The sequence below is a fragment of the Anas platyrhynchos genome, chromosome 31, assembly GCF_047663525.1.
Source record: "Anas platyrhynchos isolate ZD024472 breed Pekin duck chromosome 31, IASCAAS_PekinDuck_T2T, whole genome shotgun sequence".
NCBI lineage: Eukaryota > Metazoa > Chordata > Aves > Anseriformes > Anatidae > Anas > Anas platyrhynchos.
This window is the reverse complement of record NC_092617.1, coordinates 6,198,961-6,213,415: the sequence shown is the minus strand read 5'-3', so window position 1 is coordinate 6,213,415 and position 14,455 is coordinate 6,198,961. Positions and strand designations below refer to the sequence as shown.

At 64.5% G+C, this 14,455-nt stretch overlaps 2 protein-coding genes across 6 annotated transcripts; both read left to right on the top strand.

The window, feature by feature from the left end:
- The first annotated feature begins 327 nt into the window (after nt 1–327).
- Nucleotides 328–9,440, top strand: TGM1 (transglutaminase 1). Of its 2 annotated transcripts, none has more exons than XM_072029753.1 (15): nt 328–474; nt 1,931–2,156; nt 2,883–3,062; nt 3,303–3,572; nt 4,225–4,343; nt 4,805–4,912; nt 5,557–5,731; nt 6,328–6,466; nt 6,661–6,764; nt 7,022–7,110; nt 7,371–7,524; nt 7,970–8,248; nt 8,342–8,502; nt 8,679–8,815; nt 9,116–9,440. In XM_072029753.1, exons 2-15 carry the CDS (start codon nt 1,934–1,936, stop codon nt 9,360–9,362), a joined length of 2,385 nt encoding a protein of 794 aa, XP_071885854.1. In that variant the 5' UTR covers nt 328–474; nt 1,931–1,933; the 3' UTR covers nt 9,363–9,440. The 2 variants fall into 2 exon arrangements, with proteins under 2 accessions (XP_071885854.1, XP_071885855.1); XM_072029754.1 differs by lacking the exon at nt 328–474 and adding an exon at nt 1,152–1,175.
- Nucleotides 9,441–10,012: 572 nt separating this feature from the next.
- LOC140000056 (ubiquitin-like protein NEDD8) lies at nt 10,013–14,396 on the top strand. Of its 4 annotated transcripts, none has more exons than XM_072029785.1 (13): nt 10,016–10,169; nt 10,677–10,848; nt 11,388–11,498; nt 11,589–11,690; nt 11,922–12,032; nt 12,197–12,296; nt 12,376–12,430; nt 12,514–12,572; nt 12,671–12,726; nt 12,826–12,868; nt 13,721–13,768; nt 13,872–13,954; nt 14,141–14,396. In XM_072029785.1, exons 1-13 carry the CDS (start codon nt 10,150–10,152, stop codon nt 14,321–14,323), a joined length of 1,143 nt encoding a protein of 380 aa, XP_071885886.1. In that variant the 5' UTR covers nt 10,016–10,149; the 3' UTR covers nt 14,324–14,396. The 4 variants fall into 4 exon arrangements, 3 of the variants coding, with proteins under 3 accessions (XP_071885886.1, XP_071885885.1, XP_071885887.1); XM_072029784.1 differs by having other exon boundaries at nt 12,502–12,572; XR_011805361.1 differs by lacking the exons at nt 12,514–12,572; nt 13,872–13,954; nt 14,141–14,396 and having other exon boundaries at nt 10,013–10,169; nt 13,721–13,770.
- The last annotated feature ends 59 nt before the right edge of the window (nt 14,397–14,455 follow it).

The following is a 14,455-nucleotide window of genomic DNA, read 5'->3' as shown; positions in this document are numbered from 1 at the left end:
AGCCATGGCCTTACCCCATTAGTGTCTCCCTGCCAAATACGGGGCCATTGGTTTTCCCATAGTGACCCTTGCCAAATAGGGAGCTCTTGCCTTGACCCATAGCGCTCCCCTGCCACATAGTGAACCATTGCCCTTCCCATAGTGACCCCTGCCAAATAGGGATCTATTGCCCTACCCCATAGCATCCCCCTGCCAAATAAGGAGCCATTGGTTTTCCCATAGAGACCCCTGCCAAATAGGGGGCCATTGCCCTACCCCATAGCATCCCACCCTGCCAGATAGTGCTCCGCCAAATAGTGAGCCACAGTCCCACCCCATAGGCGCCCCTCTTGCCACATAGTGACTGTGTGGGGCAATCGGGGGGCGGGGCCTGCGGTGGCCACGCCCCTTCCTCCCCGAGGCCCCGCCCCTTTTGCTTAGAGCCACCGGCACCAGTGGGAGAGGGGCACTGGGAGCACTGGGAGCTGCTGGGAGGTACTGGGGCAGCGGGAGGGGGGCACCGGGCAAACTGGGAGCACTGGGAAGGGGTTACTGGGCAAACTGGGAGCACTGGGAGGGGGTTACTGGGCAAACTGGGCAAACTGGGAGCACTGGGAGAGGTTTATTGGGCAAACTGGGAGCAGTTAGGCTTACTGGGAGGGGTTACTGGGCAAACTGGGAGAAGTTAGGCTTACTGGGAGCACTGGGAGGGGGTTACTGGGTAAACTGGGAGCACTGGGAGGGAGTAGCAGAGCTGTCAGGAGGACCCAGGGGGGATACTGGGAGGACTGGTGGTTACTGGGAGCAGTGGGAGAGAGTTATTGGGCAAACTGGGAGCACTGGGAGGGGTCAGGAGAGTGACTGGGAGGACCCAGAGGGGCTTACTGGGAGCACTGGGAGAGTCTGCTGGGTGAACTGGGAGCACTGGGAGGGGGCAAAGAGGCACTGGGAGATGTGGGGGGATGTTACTGGGAGATGGGGGGGTTACTGGGAGATGAGGGGGTTACTGGGAGCACTGGGAGGGGTTACTGGGAGGGCTCTGAGAGTCATACTGGGGATACTGGGAACACAGAGAGGGATACTGGGAGCACTGGGGCGGTTACTGGAGCCCCTGGGGTTACTGGGAGGGGCTGACTGGAAGCACTGGGGCAACTGGGAGCACTGGCAGCCTGAGCAGGGGGCTACTGGGAGCACTGGTGGGCACTGGAGCACTGGGGGGCACTGGGAGCACTGGGAGGGGGCGGCGGGCAGACTGGGGGAACTGGTCGGGCCGCGGCGGGGGAGGAGGCGGGGGGGGAGCGGCTCGGGCAGGCCCAGACCAGTGTCCCCGCGGCACTGGGAGGGACTGGGAGCACTGGGAGGGGCTGCCGGGCCCTACTGGGGGGACTGGGATAGACTGGGAGGGGGTTGGGGGGGTTACTGGGGCATACTGGGGGGAAATGGGCTATACTGGGAGGGTTATTTGGGGGAACTGGGCTGTACTGGAAGGGTTACTGGGACATACTGGGGGGAACTGGGAGCACTGAGGGGGGTTACTGGGCTATACTGGGGGGAACTGGGCTGTACTGGGAGCACTGGGGGGGTTACTGGGCCATACTGGGGGTTACTGGGCTGTGCTGGATGGTAACGAGGGGGTTACTGGGCGGAACAGGGGTGAACTGGGGATACTGGGCCATACTGGGAAGGGTTTGAAGGCCTGCGGGGGCCGTACTGGGAGCTCTTACTGGTGCGTGGTGGTCCTTACTGGTCCCTGGGGGTCCTTACTGGTTCCTACTGGTCCTTACTGGTCCGTGCTGGTTTCTGGTAGACTCTGATGGTCCATAATGGTCTTACTGGTTATACTGGGAATGGTTTCTAGGCCTTAATGGGCCATTCTGGGAGGTTCCTACTGGTCTCTACTGGTTTCTGGGGGTCTCTACTGGTCCTTACTGGTCCGTACTGGTGCCCGCAGGCCATGCCGGACGCTGACCCCCGCCTGGACCCGGGCCGCTGGGCGGCCGCCAGCTTCCGCCCGCGGGGGGCACCCTCGGCCCCTGCCCCCCGGCCCCGCCGGGGCTTCTGGCGCCGCCTCGGGGGGTGCTGCGGGTGCTGCGGGTGCTGCCGGAGGGGCAACGAGGACTGGGAGCCCCCCCCCGGGGAGGTGCCAGGGCGGCGACCCCCCCAGCCCATCCGGCCAGGTGGGTTTCGGGCTGAGAAACGGCTGTTTTCGGCAAAAATTAACCAAAAACGGCGGTTTCGAGGCTCCCCGCAGTGAGAAAGTGGCGGTTTCAAGGCCCCCCTAAAGGAAATTTGGGGGTTTCAGGGCTCCCCCCTCCTCTGTTTGGTGTTCTGGGGGGTCCTCGTGTTGTGCCCCTCCTCTTCTTCCACCCCGCCGTGTTTTGGGGCAAAAAAATGCCATTTTGGGGCTGTTTCCAGGCTCTTTTCGCAAAGAAAAGGCGGTTTCAAGGCCCCCCCAGAGCCACTTTTAGGGGTTTCATGACCCCCCCCAAGGGAAATTTAAGGGGTTTGGGGTATCCCCTCCTAGCACCCCTCCCCTGCATTCCCCACTCACCATTTTAGGGCAAAATCACTACTTGTGGGGACATTTTAGGCTGTTTTGGGGTAAAAAGGCAGTGTCAAGGCCCCCCGGAAGGCAATTTTAGGGTTTTTACGCCCCCTAAAAGGGGAATTTAAGGGGTTAAAGCCCCCCTCCCCTTAACAACACCCCTCACTGTGTCTCAGCATCCTTATTTTGGGGTAAAAACCACCCTTTTTGGGTCCATTCCCGGGCTGTTTGTTAGGGAAAGTGCTGCCGGGCGGGGAAATGACGGTTTCAAGGCCCCCCACCGGGGAGGATTTTGGGGCGATTTTGGGGGTTCCCGGGGTCGTATCGCCGCGGGGTTTTCACCGCCCGCCCCCTGCAGGCCTGTTGGCTCCCCGGGGCCTGGTGGTGGGCTCGGCGGCCAACCGGGCGGCCCACCACACGGCCGAGTTCGCCTGCCCCCACCTGGTGGTGCGCCGGGGGCAGCCCTTCGACCTCCGCGTCCTCCTGCCGCGGCCCTTCGACCCCGAGGACGACAGCCTCTGCGTGGAGCTCACCCTCGGTCAGGGGGGGACGTGGGGGGGCGGGGAGGGGCGTGGGGGGCGAGGGGAGGACGGGGAAGGGCGAGGGGGAGAGGGGAAGGGGAAAGGGGAAGGGGGAAAAGGGGAAGGGCAGGGGAGGCCGGGGAAGGGCAATTAGGGGGTGAGGGTTAATCGGGGGGCGTGGTGACGTCACGGCGGGGCTGATGACGTCACGGCGGGGCTGATGACGTCACAGCAGGCCTGGTGATGTCACCCGGCAGGCCCCAACCCGCAGGTGGCCAAGGGCACCCACGTCCTCATCCCGCTGGGCGAGACCTCGGCCACCGGCTGGACGGCGGAGGAGGAGGACCCGGGGGAGGGGGCGGAGCCTCCCGGGGGCCCCTCCCTCCGCCTCCGCGTCACCGCCCCGCCCGACGCCCCCATTGGCCGCTACCGCCTGAGCGTCAAGACCCGCACGGGGGTGGGCGAGTACGCGGCCCCCTTCGAGGACGCCAACGACGTCATCGTCCTCTTCAACCCCTGGTGCCCCGGTGAGTCGGAAGCGTTTCGGGGCGAAAAACGGCAGGTTTGGGCAAGCTGGGGGCTCCTTGCGGTGAGATTTGGCGGTTTCGGGGCTCCCCTGTGGGTTATTTGACGGTTTCAGGGCTCCCCGGGTTGAGATTTGGCGGTTTCGGGGCTCCCCTGGGGGATATTTGGCAGTTTCAGGGCTCCCCCGTGGATTATTTGGCAGTTTTGGGGCTCTCCGGGTTGAGATTTGGCAGTTTCAGGGCTCCCCTGTGGGATATTTGGCAGTTTTGAGGCTCCCCTGTGGGTTGTTTGGCAGTTTTGGGGCGCTCCGGGTTGAGATTTGTCAGTTTTGAGGCTCTCCAGTGTAAGATTTATTGGTCTTGGGACTCCCCAGTGTGACACTTGGCAATTTTGGGTCTCCCCGGTGTAAGATTTGTCAGTTTTGGGGCTCGTTGGGTTGAAATTTGGTGGTTTCGGGGCTCCCCAGTGTGAGATTTGTCAGTTTCAAGGCTCCCCAGTGTAAGATTTGTTGGTTTGGGGGCTCTCCAAGTTGAGATTTGGCATTTTTGGGTCTCCCCGGTGTAAGATTTGGCAGTTTTGGGGCTCCTTGGGTTGAGATTTGGCAGTTTTGGGGCTCCCCGTGTTGAGATTTGTCGGTTTCGGGGCTCCCCACAGATGACAACGTCTACATGGAGAAGACGAGCGACCTTAACGAGTATGTCCTTAACGAGACGGGGCGCATCTTCTACGGCACCGAGGACCAGATCGCCGAGCGCTCCTGGAACTACGGGCAGGTACCCCAAAAATGGGGGGAACCCCAAAAATGGAGGGCCCCAAAACCAGGAGAATTCTCCCCAAAAATACGGACGAACCCAAAAAATCTGGGTGGGAACCTCAAAAGAAGCGAGGATCCGTCAAATTGGAGGTGGGACCCCAAAAAGGGGAGGTGGGACCCCAGAATGTGGAATTGAACCCCAAAATGGGCAGGTAGGACCCCAAAATTTTGGGATATTCTAAAACAGAGGATTCTAAAAAACGGAAAATACCTAAAATAACATAGAATGTCCCCAAAATCATGACAGGCCACCTTCAAAAAATGATCGGGGGTTCCCAAAACCGTCACGGATCCGGGGAGGACCCCAAAAGAACTGTTGGATTTTGGGGCGGATTGCAGGGATTTGGGAGGGGGGATCGTGGGGATTTTGGGGTGGATTATGAGGATTTTGGGGCGTCCCTGATTTCGGGGTCCCCCCAGTTCGACGCGGGGGTGCTGGAGGCCTGCCTCTACATCCTGGACCGCCGCGGGATGCCCCACAGCGCCCGGGGGGACCCCGTCATGGTGTCCCGCGTCGTCTCTGCCATGGTGGGTTTTGGGGCAAATTCTGACGGTTTTGGTTAAAAAGCGACAGGGTGCTCCGAGAGGGTTTGGGGGAAAATTTTGGGAGGGTTTGGGGGAAAATATTGGGGTTTTGTGGGAGCCAACGTGGGTTTTCGGAGGAGTAATTTTGGGTTAATTCCGTTGGGTTTTGTCTTTGGGATTTTGGTGGTGCTGATAATATTTTGGGGGGATTTTGGGGCATTTCCATGAGTTTTGAAGGGTTACAATGGGATTTGGGCTGATTTCATGGGATTTGGGAGCTTTTGGGGGATTTTGGTGGCTTCTGAAGAGGGAAGTTTGGGATTTGGGGGCACTTCCTTGGGTTTGGGCCTTCTGCTGGCATTTTTGGGTGTGTTTTACTGGGATTTGGAGGATTTTGGGGCATCCTATTGATTTTTGGGGCACCCCGTTGATTTTTTGAGGTCCCTGGGAGACAATGTGGGATTTTGGGGTGTATTTTGGGTGCTTTTTGTTGTTTTTTTGAGGTAATTTTGTGCATTCCGGCCTCTCCCGCCGCCATCTTGGCTTGTTGGGCGGCGCCATTTTGGGGCCTCATTTTGGGGTGTTTTGGGTCATTTTGGGGTTTTTGGGGGTGCTCTTCCCGTCTGTGAGGTTTTGGGGTGCCGCAGGTGAACTCCCTGGACGATAACGGGGTGCTGGTGGGCAACTGGACGGGCGACTACGCGCAGGGCACCAACCCCTCGGCCTGGGCCGGCTCGGTGGACATCTTGCGGGCCTACCACCGCGGCGGCGCCCCCGTGCGCTTCGGCCAGTGCTGGGTGTTCGCCGGCGTCATGACGACCGGTACTGGGCCATACTGGTCTATACTGGGCCGTACTGGGAGCGGGGAGGGGGCGGGTGGTGGTTGGGGGCGGGGGTGAGGGCGGGGAGGGGGGGATTGGGGGCTGTTGGGCCTGGTTTGGGTCTGGTTTGGGGGTGTTTGAAACTGGTTTGACTCCAGTTTGTACCGGTTTGATCCAGTTTAGACGCATTTGGTCTGGTTTATACTGGTTTGACTCCAGTTTATACTGGTTTGACCCCATTTGTACTGGTTTGACCCCATCTCATATTGGTTTGAGCTCAATTTGTAGTGGCTTGACTCCGTTTTATACCAGTTTGACCCCGGTTTATACCAGTTTGATGCCTTCTTAATACTGGTTTGAGCCCGGTTCATACTGGTTTGACTCTGGTTTGTACCGGTTTGATCCCAGTTTATATTTTTTTGCCCCCGGTTCATACTGGTTTATACTGGGAGAGGGGGCGAGGTGGTCTCAGAGCACCTGGGAGCCACGAGGAGGTGCTCAGAGGAGGGGAGAGAAATTGATCTGGAAGTTTTTGGCTTCGTACTGGTTGTATACTGGTCTGTACTGGTTCTGACTGGTCTGTACTGGTGGGCGCAGTGCTGCGGTGCCTGGGGCTGCCCACCCGCACCGTCACCAACTACAACTCGGCCCACGACACCGACGTCTCCCTCACCACCGACATCTACTTCGACGAGAACATGCGGCCCATGGAGCGCCTCAACACCGACTCCGTCTGGTACTGGTTTATACTGGTTTATACTGGTTTGGGCCAGGAGCGGGGTGGCAGCACCAGGAGGGCACAAGGAGGTGGTTTGTGGCACCACAGGGGTAGGAATGGCTGGCAGAGCGGCTCCTTCTGGGTCGTACTGGCCTATACTGGTCTGAACTGGTCCACGCTGGTTTCATACTGGTTTATACTGGTCTGCACAGGAACTTCCACGTGTGGAATGACTGCTGGATGAAGCGCCCCGACCTCCCCGATGGCTATGACGGGTGGCAGGTGGTCGATGCCACCCCGCAGGAGACCAGCAGCGGTACTGGTTTATACTGGTTTACGGAAAACAGTCGTTTATACTGGTTTATACTGGTATATACTGGGAGGAGACCTGGGCGGGAGGTCCAGGGGATGGTTGGCGGGCCAACGGGCAGCCCCTTGTGCTGGTCTGTACTGGTCTACACTGGTCTCTACTGGTTTGTACTCATCTATAGTGGTTGGTATGGGTCTGTACTGGTTTATACTGGTCTGTACTGGTTTATACTGGTCTGTACTGGTTTGTGCTGCCCCTCGCAGGGCTCTTCTGCTGCGGGCCCTGCTCGGTGACGGCGGTGAAGAACGGCGAGGTCTTCCTCAAGTACGACACGCCGTTCGTCTTCGCTGAGGTAGGGGGCATGGTTTATCCAAAGGGGGCGTGGCTTAACCAAAGGGGGCGTGGTTTATTGCCCAGTGGGCGTGGTTTATCCACGATGGGCGTGGCTTATTGGTCGGTGGGCGTGGCTTAGGGCTGGTGGGAGGGGCTTGGGGAGGCTCGATGGAAGGGGTGGGAGGGGCTCAGCACTGAGGGGGCGGGGCTAAAGGGTGATGGGCGTGATGTATGCTAATGAGGGGGCGTGGCCATGCTAATGAGGGGGCGTGGCCGCAGGTGAACAGCGACAAGGTGTACTGGCAGCGCCAGCCCAACGGGGCCTTCTCAGTGGTGCACGTGGAGGAAGGCGCCATCGGGCGCCGCATCAGCACCCTGGGGGCGGGCTCGGGGGCCCGCATCGACATCACCCACCAGTACAAGCACCCCGAGGGTGAGGCCACGCCCCCCCTCCCCGGCCACGCCCCCCTCCCTTTGGCTCTGAGCTGACCCCAAGCCTTGACCCCAAGCCTTGACCCCAAGCCTTGACCCCAAACCCTGACCCCAAACCCTGACCCCGTTGTTCCTGGGCCCAACAGCCAATGAGGGTTGGGCCCTCGTCCCTGTGACCTGGTGACCCTTGACCCCTGTGACCCCCAGACCCTTGACCTATCACCCTTTGACCCCAAAAACCCATCACCCCTTGACCCGTTGACCTCAAGACCCCGCAAGCCTTGACCCCAAGACCCTTGACCTCAAGACCCCTTGACCCACAACCCCATCCCCTTTGCCCCCTTGACCCAATGGCAACCCCTTGACCCCGGGACCCCCCAACCCTAAATCTCCTGACCTCCACCTGCACCTTTTGACCCCTGACCTTTGACCCTTGCCCCCCACAGGCTCGGAGGAGGAGCGCCGCGCCGTCTCCACCGCCACCTCCCACGGCTCCCGACCCCGCACCCGGGGGACCCCGTCCACCGGGGAGGTGACGGTGACGGTGGGGGCGGGGCCGGCGGTGGCGGGGGCGGAGCTCGAGCTGCGAGTGGTGGCCCGAAACCAGGGGGCGGAGCCTCGGACGCTCCGCCTCCGCCTGGCCCTCGCCCCCGTCCGCTACACCGGGGTGTCTGGGCCCCCCTTCCGCCAGGAGCAGCACCGGCGCGCTGTGCCCCCGGGGCAAGGTGAGGCCCGGAGGACCCTTGGGGACCCCCCCCAAAAAAAATAAAACCCCCTCGGGGGGGTCGCCCAACGCTCTGCGTGTCCCCCCCTGGCAGAGGAGACGGTGACGATGACGGTGGGCTACGCGGAGTACGGCCCCCACGTGGGCGACCAGGACGCGCTGAAGCTGTCGGTGGCGGGGGCGGTGGAGGAGACCGGGCAGGTGGTGGCCAAGGAGCTGCGCGTGCGGATGCAGGCGCCCGACCTCACGCTCACGGTACGGGGCTGGGCCCGGCCCGGGGCATGGGGGGGTCCCTTGGGTTCCATCTTGGGGCCCGTCCATGTCCCTTGGGTCCCCTCCCCGTCCCTTGGGTCCCATCCCCATCCCTCGGCTCCCTCGGGTCCCTCGGGTGTCCCCCTGGGCCCCGTCCCACACCCGTGTCTCCCCCGCAGCTGCTGGCGCCGGCGGTGGTGGGCCAGGAGGTGCCGGTGCAGGTGGTCTTCCAGAACCCGCTGCCGAGGGCGCTGACGGGCGCCGTGCTGCGCATGGAGGGCGCGGGGCTGTCCTGCCCACAGGCCGTCAACGTGGGGTGGGGACATGGGGACAATGGGGGAGGGGGTGGGGGGGATGTGGGGGGCGTGGGTGGGGGTGGCGGGGGGTACAGGGAGTGGGGTGGGCGTATGGGGGGTGGGGGGCACCCAAAGGGGATATGGGGTAGGCAAATGGGGCTCGGCCATCAGGTCTACCTTGGGGGCACCCAAAGGGGTTTTGGGGCACCCAAAAAGTCCAAGGGGCACCCACTCATCAATGGGCCACCCAACGGGTCTGTGGGGCCCCTCCTGCCCCCGTCAGCACCCAAGGGTGCCCCCAACCCCCGTTGTCCCCGCAGGACGGTGGAGGCGGGACAGACCCTGCGGCTCCGGCAGCCGGTGGTGCCGCTGCGCCCGGGGCGCCGGCGCCTGGTGGCGGCCATGGAGAGCACCCAACTGGGCCCCGTGCACGGCACCCTCCAGTTCGACGCCGCCCCCGACCCTACTGGGAGCACTGGGAACGCTGGGAGCGCCGCCGAGCCCCCGCCCCGTACCCGCCGGGGACGGCGCCGCCGGGCGCGCCCCGCCGGGACCACCGGGGGGTGATTTGGGGGGGACTGGGAGCACTTGGAGGGTGATGGAAGGCACTGGGAGGGGACTGGGAGCACTGGGAGGGGGGTATGGGGTGACTGGGGGGGGACTGGGAGCACTGGGAGGGTGATGGAGGGCTCTGGGAGGGGACTGGGGGGGACTGGGAGAGGACTGGGAGCACTAGGAGGGGGATAGGGGGGTCATTGGGAGGGACTGGAGGGGACTGGGAGCACTGGGAGGGGACTGGGAGGAACTGGCAAGGGACTGGGAGGATGTCAGGGGTATACTGGGGGCACTGGGAGGGTGACTGGGTGTACTGGGGGGCTCGGTGGTGATATTGGGAGGACTGGGACCAGGAGTGGGGCTTACTGGGAGCACTGGGGCATAGCAAAGGGTTTACTGGGAGTACTGGGAGCTGATATTAGGGTTACTGGGAGCACTGAGACTGTTACTGGGAGCACTGGGAGCGTTACTGGGAGCTCTGGGGGAGCCCCTCCCACCCCCGTCCCCTCCCCCGCCCCGCCCCCGATGACGTCACCGCCCCTCCCCGTGACGTCACCCAATAAAGCCGCGCCGCAGCCCCGCCCCCGCCTGGTTCTTTGGGGGGGGAAAGCGCGGGAAAAGTGACGTCACAAAAGCGCGCGTCGGGGGGGGAGGGGGCGGGGCCGCGTCGCGCTGACGTCACTTCCGGATCCGGCGCCGGGCGCGCGGGGCCGCCGTTGGGGACCCGGCGCCGCCGCAGCCCCCGCGCGGAGCCCGCCCCGCCCCCCGCCGGAAGTGACGCAGCCGGGAGGGCGGGGCCATGGCGAGCGGTGACGTCAGGTGTGCGCGCGGGGGAAGGGGGCGGGGCCTCCGGGTTTGGGAGGGGAAAGGGGGCGGGGCTGTGGGGAGAGGGGGCGGGGCCTGGGAGCTGGGGGCGGGGCTTGGGGTGGGGGGTGGGGGTAAATATGGGGGTGGGGGGGTCGGTGGGCGGGGCTACGGGGTGGTGGGAGGGGCTATGGGGATGTGGGCGGGGCTATAGGGTGGTGGGAGGGGCTTTGAGGCACCGGGTGGGGCTTTAAAGGGAATTGGGCGGGGCCATGGGGATGTGGGCGGGGCTACGAGGTGGTGGGCGGGGTTATGGAGCGGTGGGCGGGGCTATAAGGCAAGGGGGCGGGGCTAAAGGGTGGTGGGCGGGGCTCTGAGGCAGCATTCAGGCCCACAGGGCTGGGGCAGTGCCATATATGGGCAGGTGGGCGGGGCTTGCGGCCCGGGGGCGGGGCTTGCAGCCCGGGGGGCGGGGCTTGCAGGTGGTGGGCGTGTCCCCGCGCTGACCCCGCCCCCTTTCAGCCCCTGGGTGCCCCTGCGGCTGGCGCTGGCGGGGGCCTGGCACGCGCTGCGGGGGCGGAGCCTGGGGCAGTTCCCGCGGGTGCTGCGGGTGCTGGAGGCCGTGGGGCGCGCGGCGCCGGCCGCCCTCCACTTCCGGCACTGGGCCCGCCTGCGCCTGGGCCTGCAGGCCGCAGTGAGTACCCCCCCCCCCCTTCCCAGCACCCCCTGCGCCACGCAAGATGGCCGACACCCGACCCATCAACCCGTGGGCTGTCCAAGATGGCCGACGCCCTTCCCAGCACCCCCTAGACCCAACAATATGGCCGACGCCCTTCCCATCATCCCTTGAGCCCCACAAGATGGCCGCTGCCCTTCCCATCATCCCCCACCAGACGCGGCCATCTTGTCCCCTCGGCGGCCATCTTCCTCTATGGCTGCCCTCTTCTTCCTCATTGACCAATGTTCCCTTCTCATTGCCCAATTTCCCCAGTTTTTGCCCATTTTACCCCCTCATTAGCCCCTTTACCGCCTCGGTAGCCATTTTACCCCCTTGGTAGCCATTTACCCCCTCAGCAGCCATCTTACCCCCTTGTCAGCCATCTTGTCCCCCTGGCAGCCATCTTCCCTCAATGGCTGTCCTCTTCTTTGTTGACCATTCTCCCTTCCCATTGCCCATTTCCCCCCCCTGGTTGCCCCTTTTACCCCCCCGGCGGCCATCTTTGCCCCCCCCAGGTGGTGGTGCGGATGCTGCAGGAGGGGCAGCCGGACGGCCGCATCCTGGACGCCATCGACTCCTTCTTCCCCGAGGGTGACGGCGCGGCGCTGGCGGCTTACGGCCACCCGGTGGGCACAGAGGGGGACCCTTGGGGGGGTCCCGGGGGGGGTCAGGGACATCCCCTTGTCCCCACCTGACCCCCCCGGTGCCCCCCCCAGAGCCCCCAGGACCTGGAGCTGGTGGAGGGGGCGCAGGAGAATTTCCGGCAGCTGGTGCTGGAGCTGCTGGGGGACAGCCGGCGGCGGGCGGCCTACCTGGAGGTAGGTGCTCCCAGTATGGACCAGTGCCTCCCAGTTGGGTCCTGGGGTCTTTCAGTAGGGTCCTGGGGTCTTCCAGTTGGGTTCTGGGGTCTTCCAGTAGGGTCCTGGCGTCTGCCAGTAGAGCCCAGTGCTTACCAGTATGGCCGTGATGCCTTCCAGGGGCTTCCCAGTCCCTCCCAGTCCCCCCCAATCCCCTCCCAGTCCCTCCCAGTTCATCCCAGTCTCCCCCAGGACGCGGCGGGCCGTGACTACGGGGAGCCGTTCCTGCAGGCGCTGGAGAGCCTCTTCCACGAGTTCCTGCTGCGCCTCGAGAGCGCCCTGCCCCCCCCCGACGTCACCCAGGTGGGCGTGGCCTAAGGGGGCGGGACCTAAAAGGGGGCGGGGCCTAAAGGGGGATGGGGGGAGAGGTCTGGGGTGGGGTTGGGGGCGTGGCCTAATGGGGTGTGGTTGTAGGGGGCGTGGCCATGCGAGGACACGCCCCCTCGTCTAAGCCCCGCCCCCTCCAGTTACAGGAAGTGGTGTGGGGCCAATCAGGGCCCGGGCCCCGCCCCCGGGAGCTGCCAATCCTGCGCCGGTACCTGGCGGACGTGGGCCACGCCCACCTCGGTAGGCGGGGCTTAGAGGGAGGGGGCGTGGCCTAAACCCACAAGCCCCGCCCCCAATAACACTAAGCCCCGCCCCCCAGCCTTGTTGCCCCGCCCCCTGCGCTGGAGCGGCCGCCCATTGAACCCCGCCCCCAGGTGAGTGGCCCCGCCCCCTTCCCTTTAGCCCCACCCCCACCTCCTTTGAGGCCACGCCCCCTTTTGTTTAGCTCCACCTCCAGGCCCGCCAAGCCCCGCCCCGGCCTCCGCAGGCTCCGCCCCCTCCACGTGAGGCCATTGGGTGAGTGCGGGGAGAGGGGGGCGGGGCCTCAACAGAAAGGGGCGGGGCCTCATAAAGGGGGCGTGGACTCGCTGACCCCGCCCCCTCCCCCTTCCCAGAATTCCTCGGTGACGTCAGCAGCGACTCGGAGGCAGAGGAGGTGCCACGCCGGAAGGTTAATTAGGGGGGGGGAGGGTTTAATTAGAATGGGGAGGGGTTAATTAGGGGGCGTGGCTAATTAACGGCCCCTCCCCCTTGCTGTTCCCGCCTCCAGGCCCGCCTCCTGCCCCTCCCCCGCCGTGCTGCGCTGCTGGCAGGTCGGTGCTAACGATCCGCGCCCTAATTACCGCCCCCCGCCCTGATTAACGCCCCCCCTTTTAATTAACACCCCCCTGGGCTAATTAATGCATGCTGCCAAATAGTGAGCTATAGAAGATGACGGGCTGCCAGATTGTGAGCCGGGCCGTACCAAGTGTTGTTGGGCGGGGGGGGGGGGGGGGGGGGGGCTAAAATCAGCCAATCCGCGACAAGAACCGCGGTAGGGCAGCAATGGGAGCGGGGGGGGGGGGGGTTAGGAAGCCTCAGCTTTAAGGACAAGTGGCCAAAATCCGCGTTTTTTGTGTTAAAACGGAGTTATAAATGTTTAACCCCCCCCCCGCGGCTTGTTATTGGTTCGTCCCGCTGGGACTACAGCTCCCAGCATCCCCCGCGCGCCGGGCGGCCGCCATTTTGTGCGGCTGCCGGCAGAAAGGGGCGGGGCTTCGGGGAACCACGCTGGAACTACAACTCCCAGCGTCCCTTGCGCGTGGGGGCGGCGGCCATTTTGTTCGGGGGGCGGGGCTCGGCGGGAAGGGGGGGTTCTGTTTCCGGTTCCGGGGGGCGGGGCTTGACCGGCGGCGGGCGCGGGGCACGATGCTGATCAAAGTGAAGGTGCGGGGGGGGAGGGGGGGGGAGGGGGGAGGAGGGGGGGTTATTATGGGATGGAGGGGGAGGGGGAGGGGCTGGGGGGGCGCTGGGAGCGGGGCATTGTGGGATTGGAGGGGGGAGGGGGGCGGGGGGAGGGGGTTGGGGCCTGGTGGGGGGGCGGGGTCTGTGTGAGGGGGCGTGGCCAAAGCGGGGGGGCGGGGTTAAAGTGGGCGTGGCCTCGCTAAGCCCCTCCCCCCCGGCAGACGCTGACTGGGAAGGAGATCGAGATCGACATCGAGCCCACCGACAAGGTAGGGAGCCTCCTGGGGGGCGGGGCTTAATGGCTGAGGGGGCGTGGCCTCCGGAGGCCCCACCCACCCCACCGCCATCCCATAATAACCCCCCTTGGGGCAGGTGGAGCGCATCAAGGAGCGCGTGGAGGAGAAGGAAGGGATCCCCCCCCAGCAGCAGCGCCTCATCTACAGCGGCAAGCAGATGTGAGGGGCGGGGCCTAAAGGGGGCGGGGCCACGAAGGGGGAGGGGCCAACTGGGTGGGTGTGGGCCCCGCTGGGAGGGGCTAATGGTGGGGTGGGGCTTAACCAAGGGGTGGGGCTAAAGGGGAGGGGCCTAAAGGGGTGTGGCTCTAGGGGGAGGGGCCTAAAGGTGTGGCCACGCCCCCCCAGGAACGACGAGAAGACGGCGGCCGACTACAAGATCCAGGGCGGCTCCGTCCTCCATCTTGTCCTCGCCCTGCGAGGGGGCGGGGCCCGGCGGTGAGGGGGTGGAGCCCGGCCCAAGCCCCGCCCCCCCGCCACGCCCCGCGGGGGGAGGGGGGGAGCTCCTCCTCCTGGCCCCGCCCCCTCTGATGTCCCCTCCTCCCCCCCTCCCCTGTTTCCGACCCCGGTTGATGATGTAATAAAGTGTCTTGATGATGTCATAGCTCTGCGTTGTGACGTCATTGGGGGCGGGGTTAAAGGGGGCGGGGCTTTGGGGCTGGG

Bases quoted from the DNA above. Each gene is read 5' to 3' on its own strand.
- TGM1 (XM_072029753.1), top strand. From the start codon at position 1,934: ATGCCGGACGCTGACCCCCGCCTGGACCCGGGCCGCTGGGCGGCCGCC. The intron at 7,525-7,969 runs GTGAGGCCACGC...TGCCCCCCACAG, and splicing joins CCAGTACAAGCACCCCGAGG to GCTCGGAGGAGGAGCGCCGC. The intron at 8,816-9,115 runs GTGGGGACATGG...TTGTCCCCGCAG, and splicing joins CCACAGGCCGTCAACGTGGG to GACGGTGGAGGCGGGACAGA.
- LOC140000056 (XM_072029784.1), top strand. From the start codon at position 10,150: ATGGCGAGCGGTGACGTCAG. The intron at 12,573-12,670 runs GTGAGTGCGGGG...CCCCCTTCCCAG, and splicing joins CCTCCACGTGAGGCCATTGG to AATTCCTCGGTGACGTCAGC. The intron at 12,869-13,720 runs GTCGGTGCTAAC...CCCCCCCGGCAG, and splicing joins CCGTGCTGCGCTGCTGGCAG to ACGCTGACTGGGAAGGAGAT.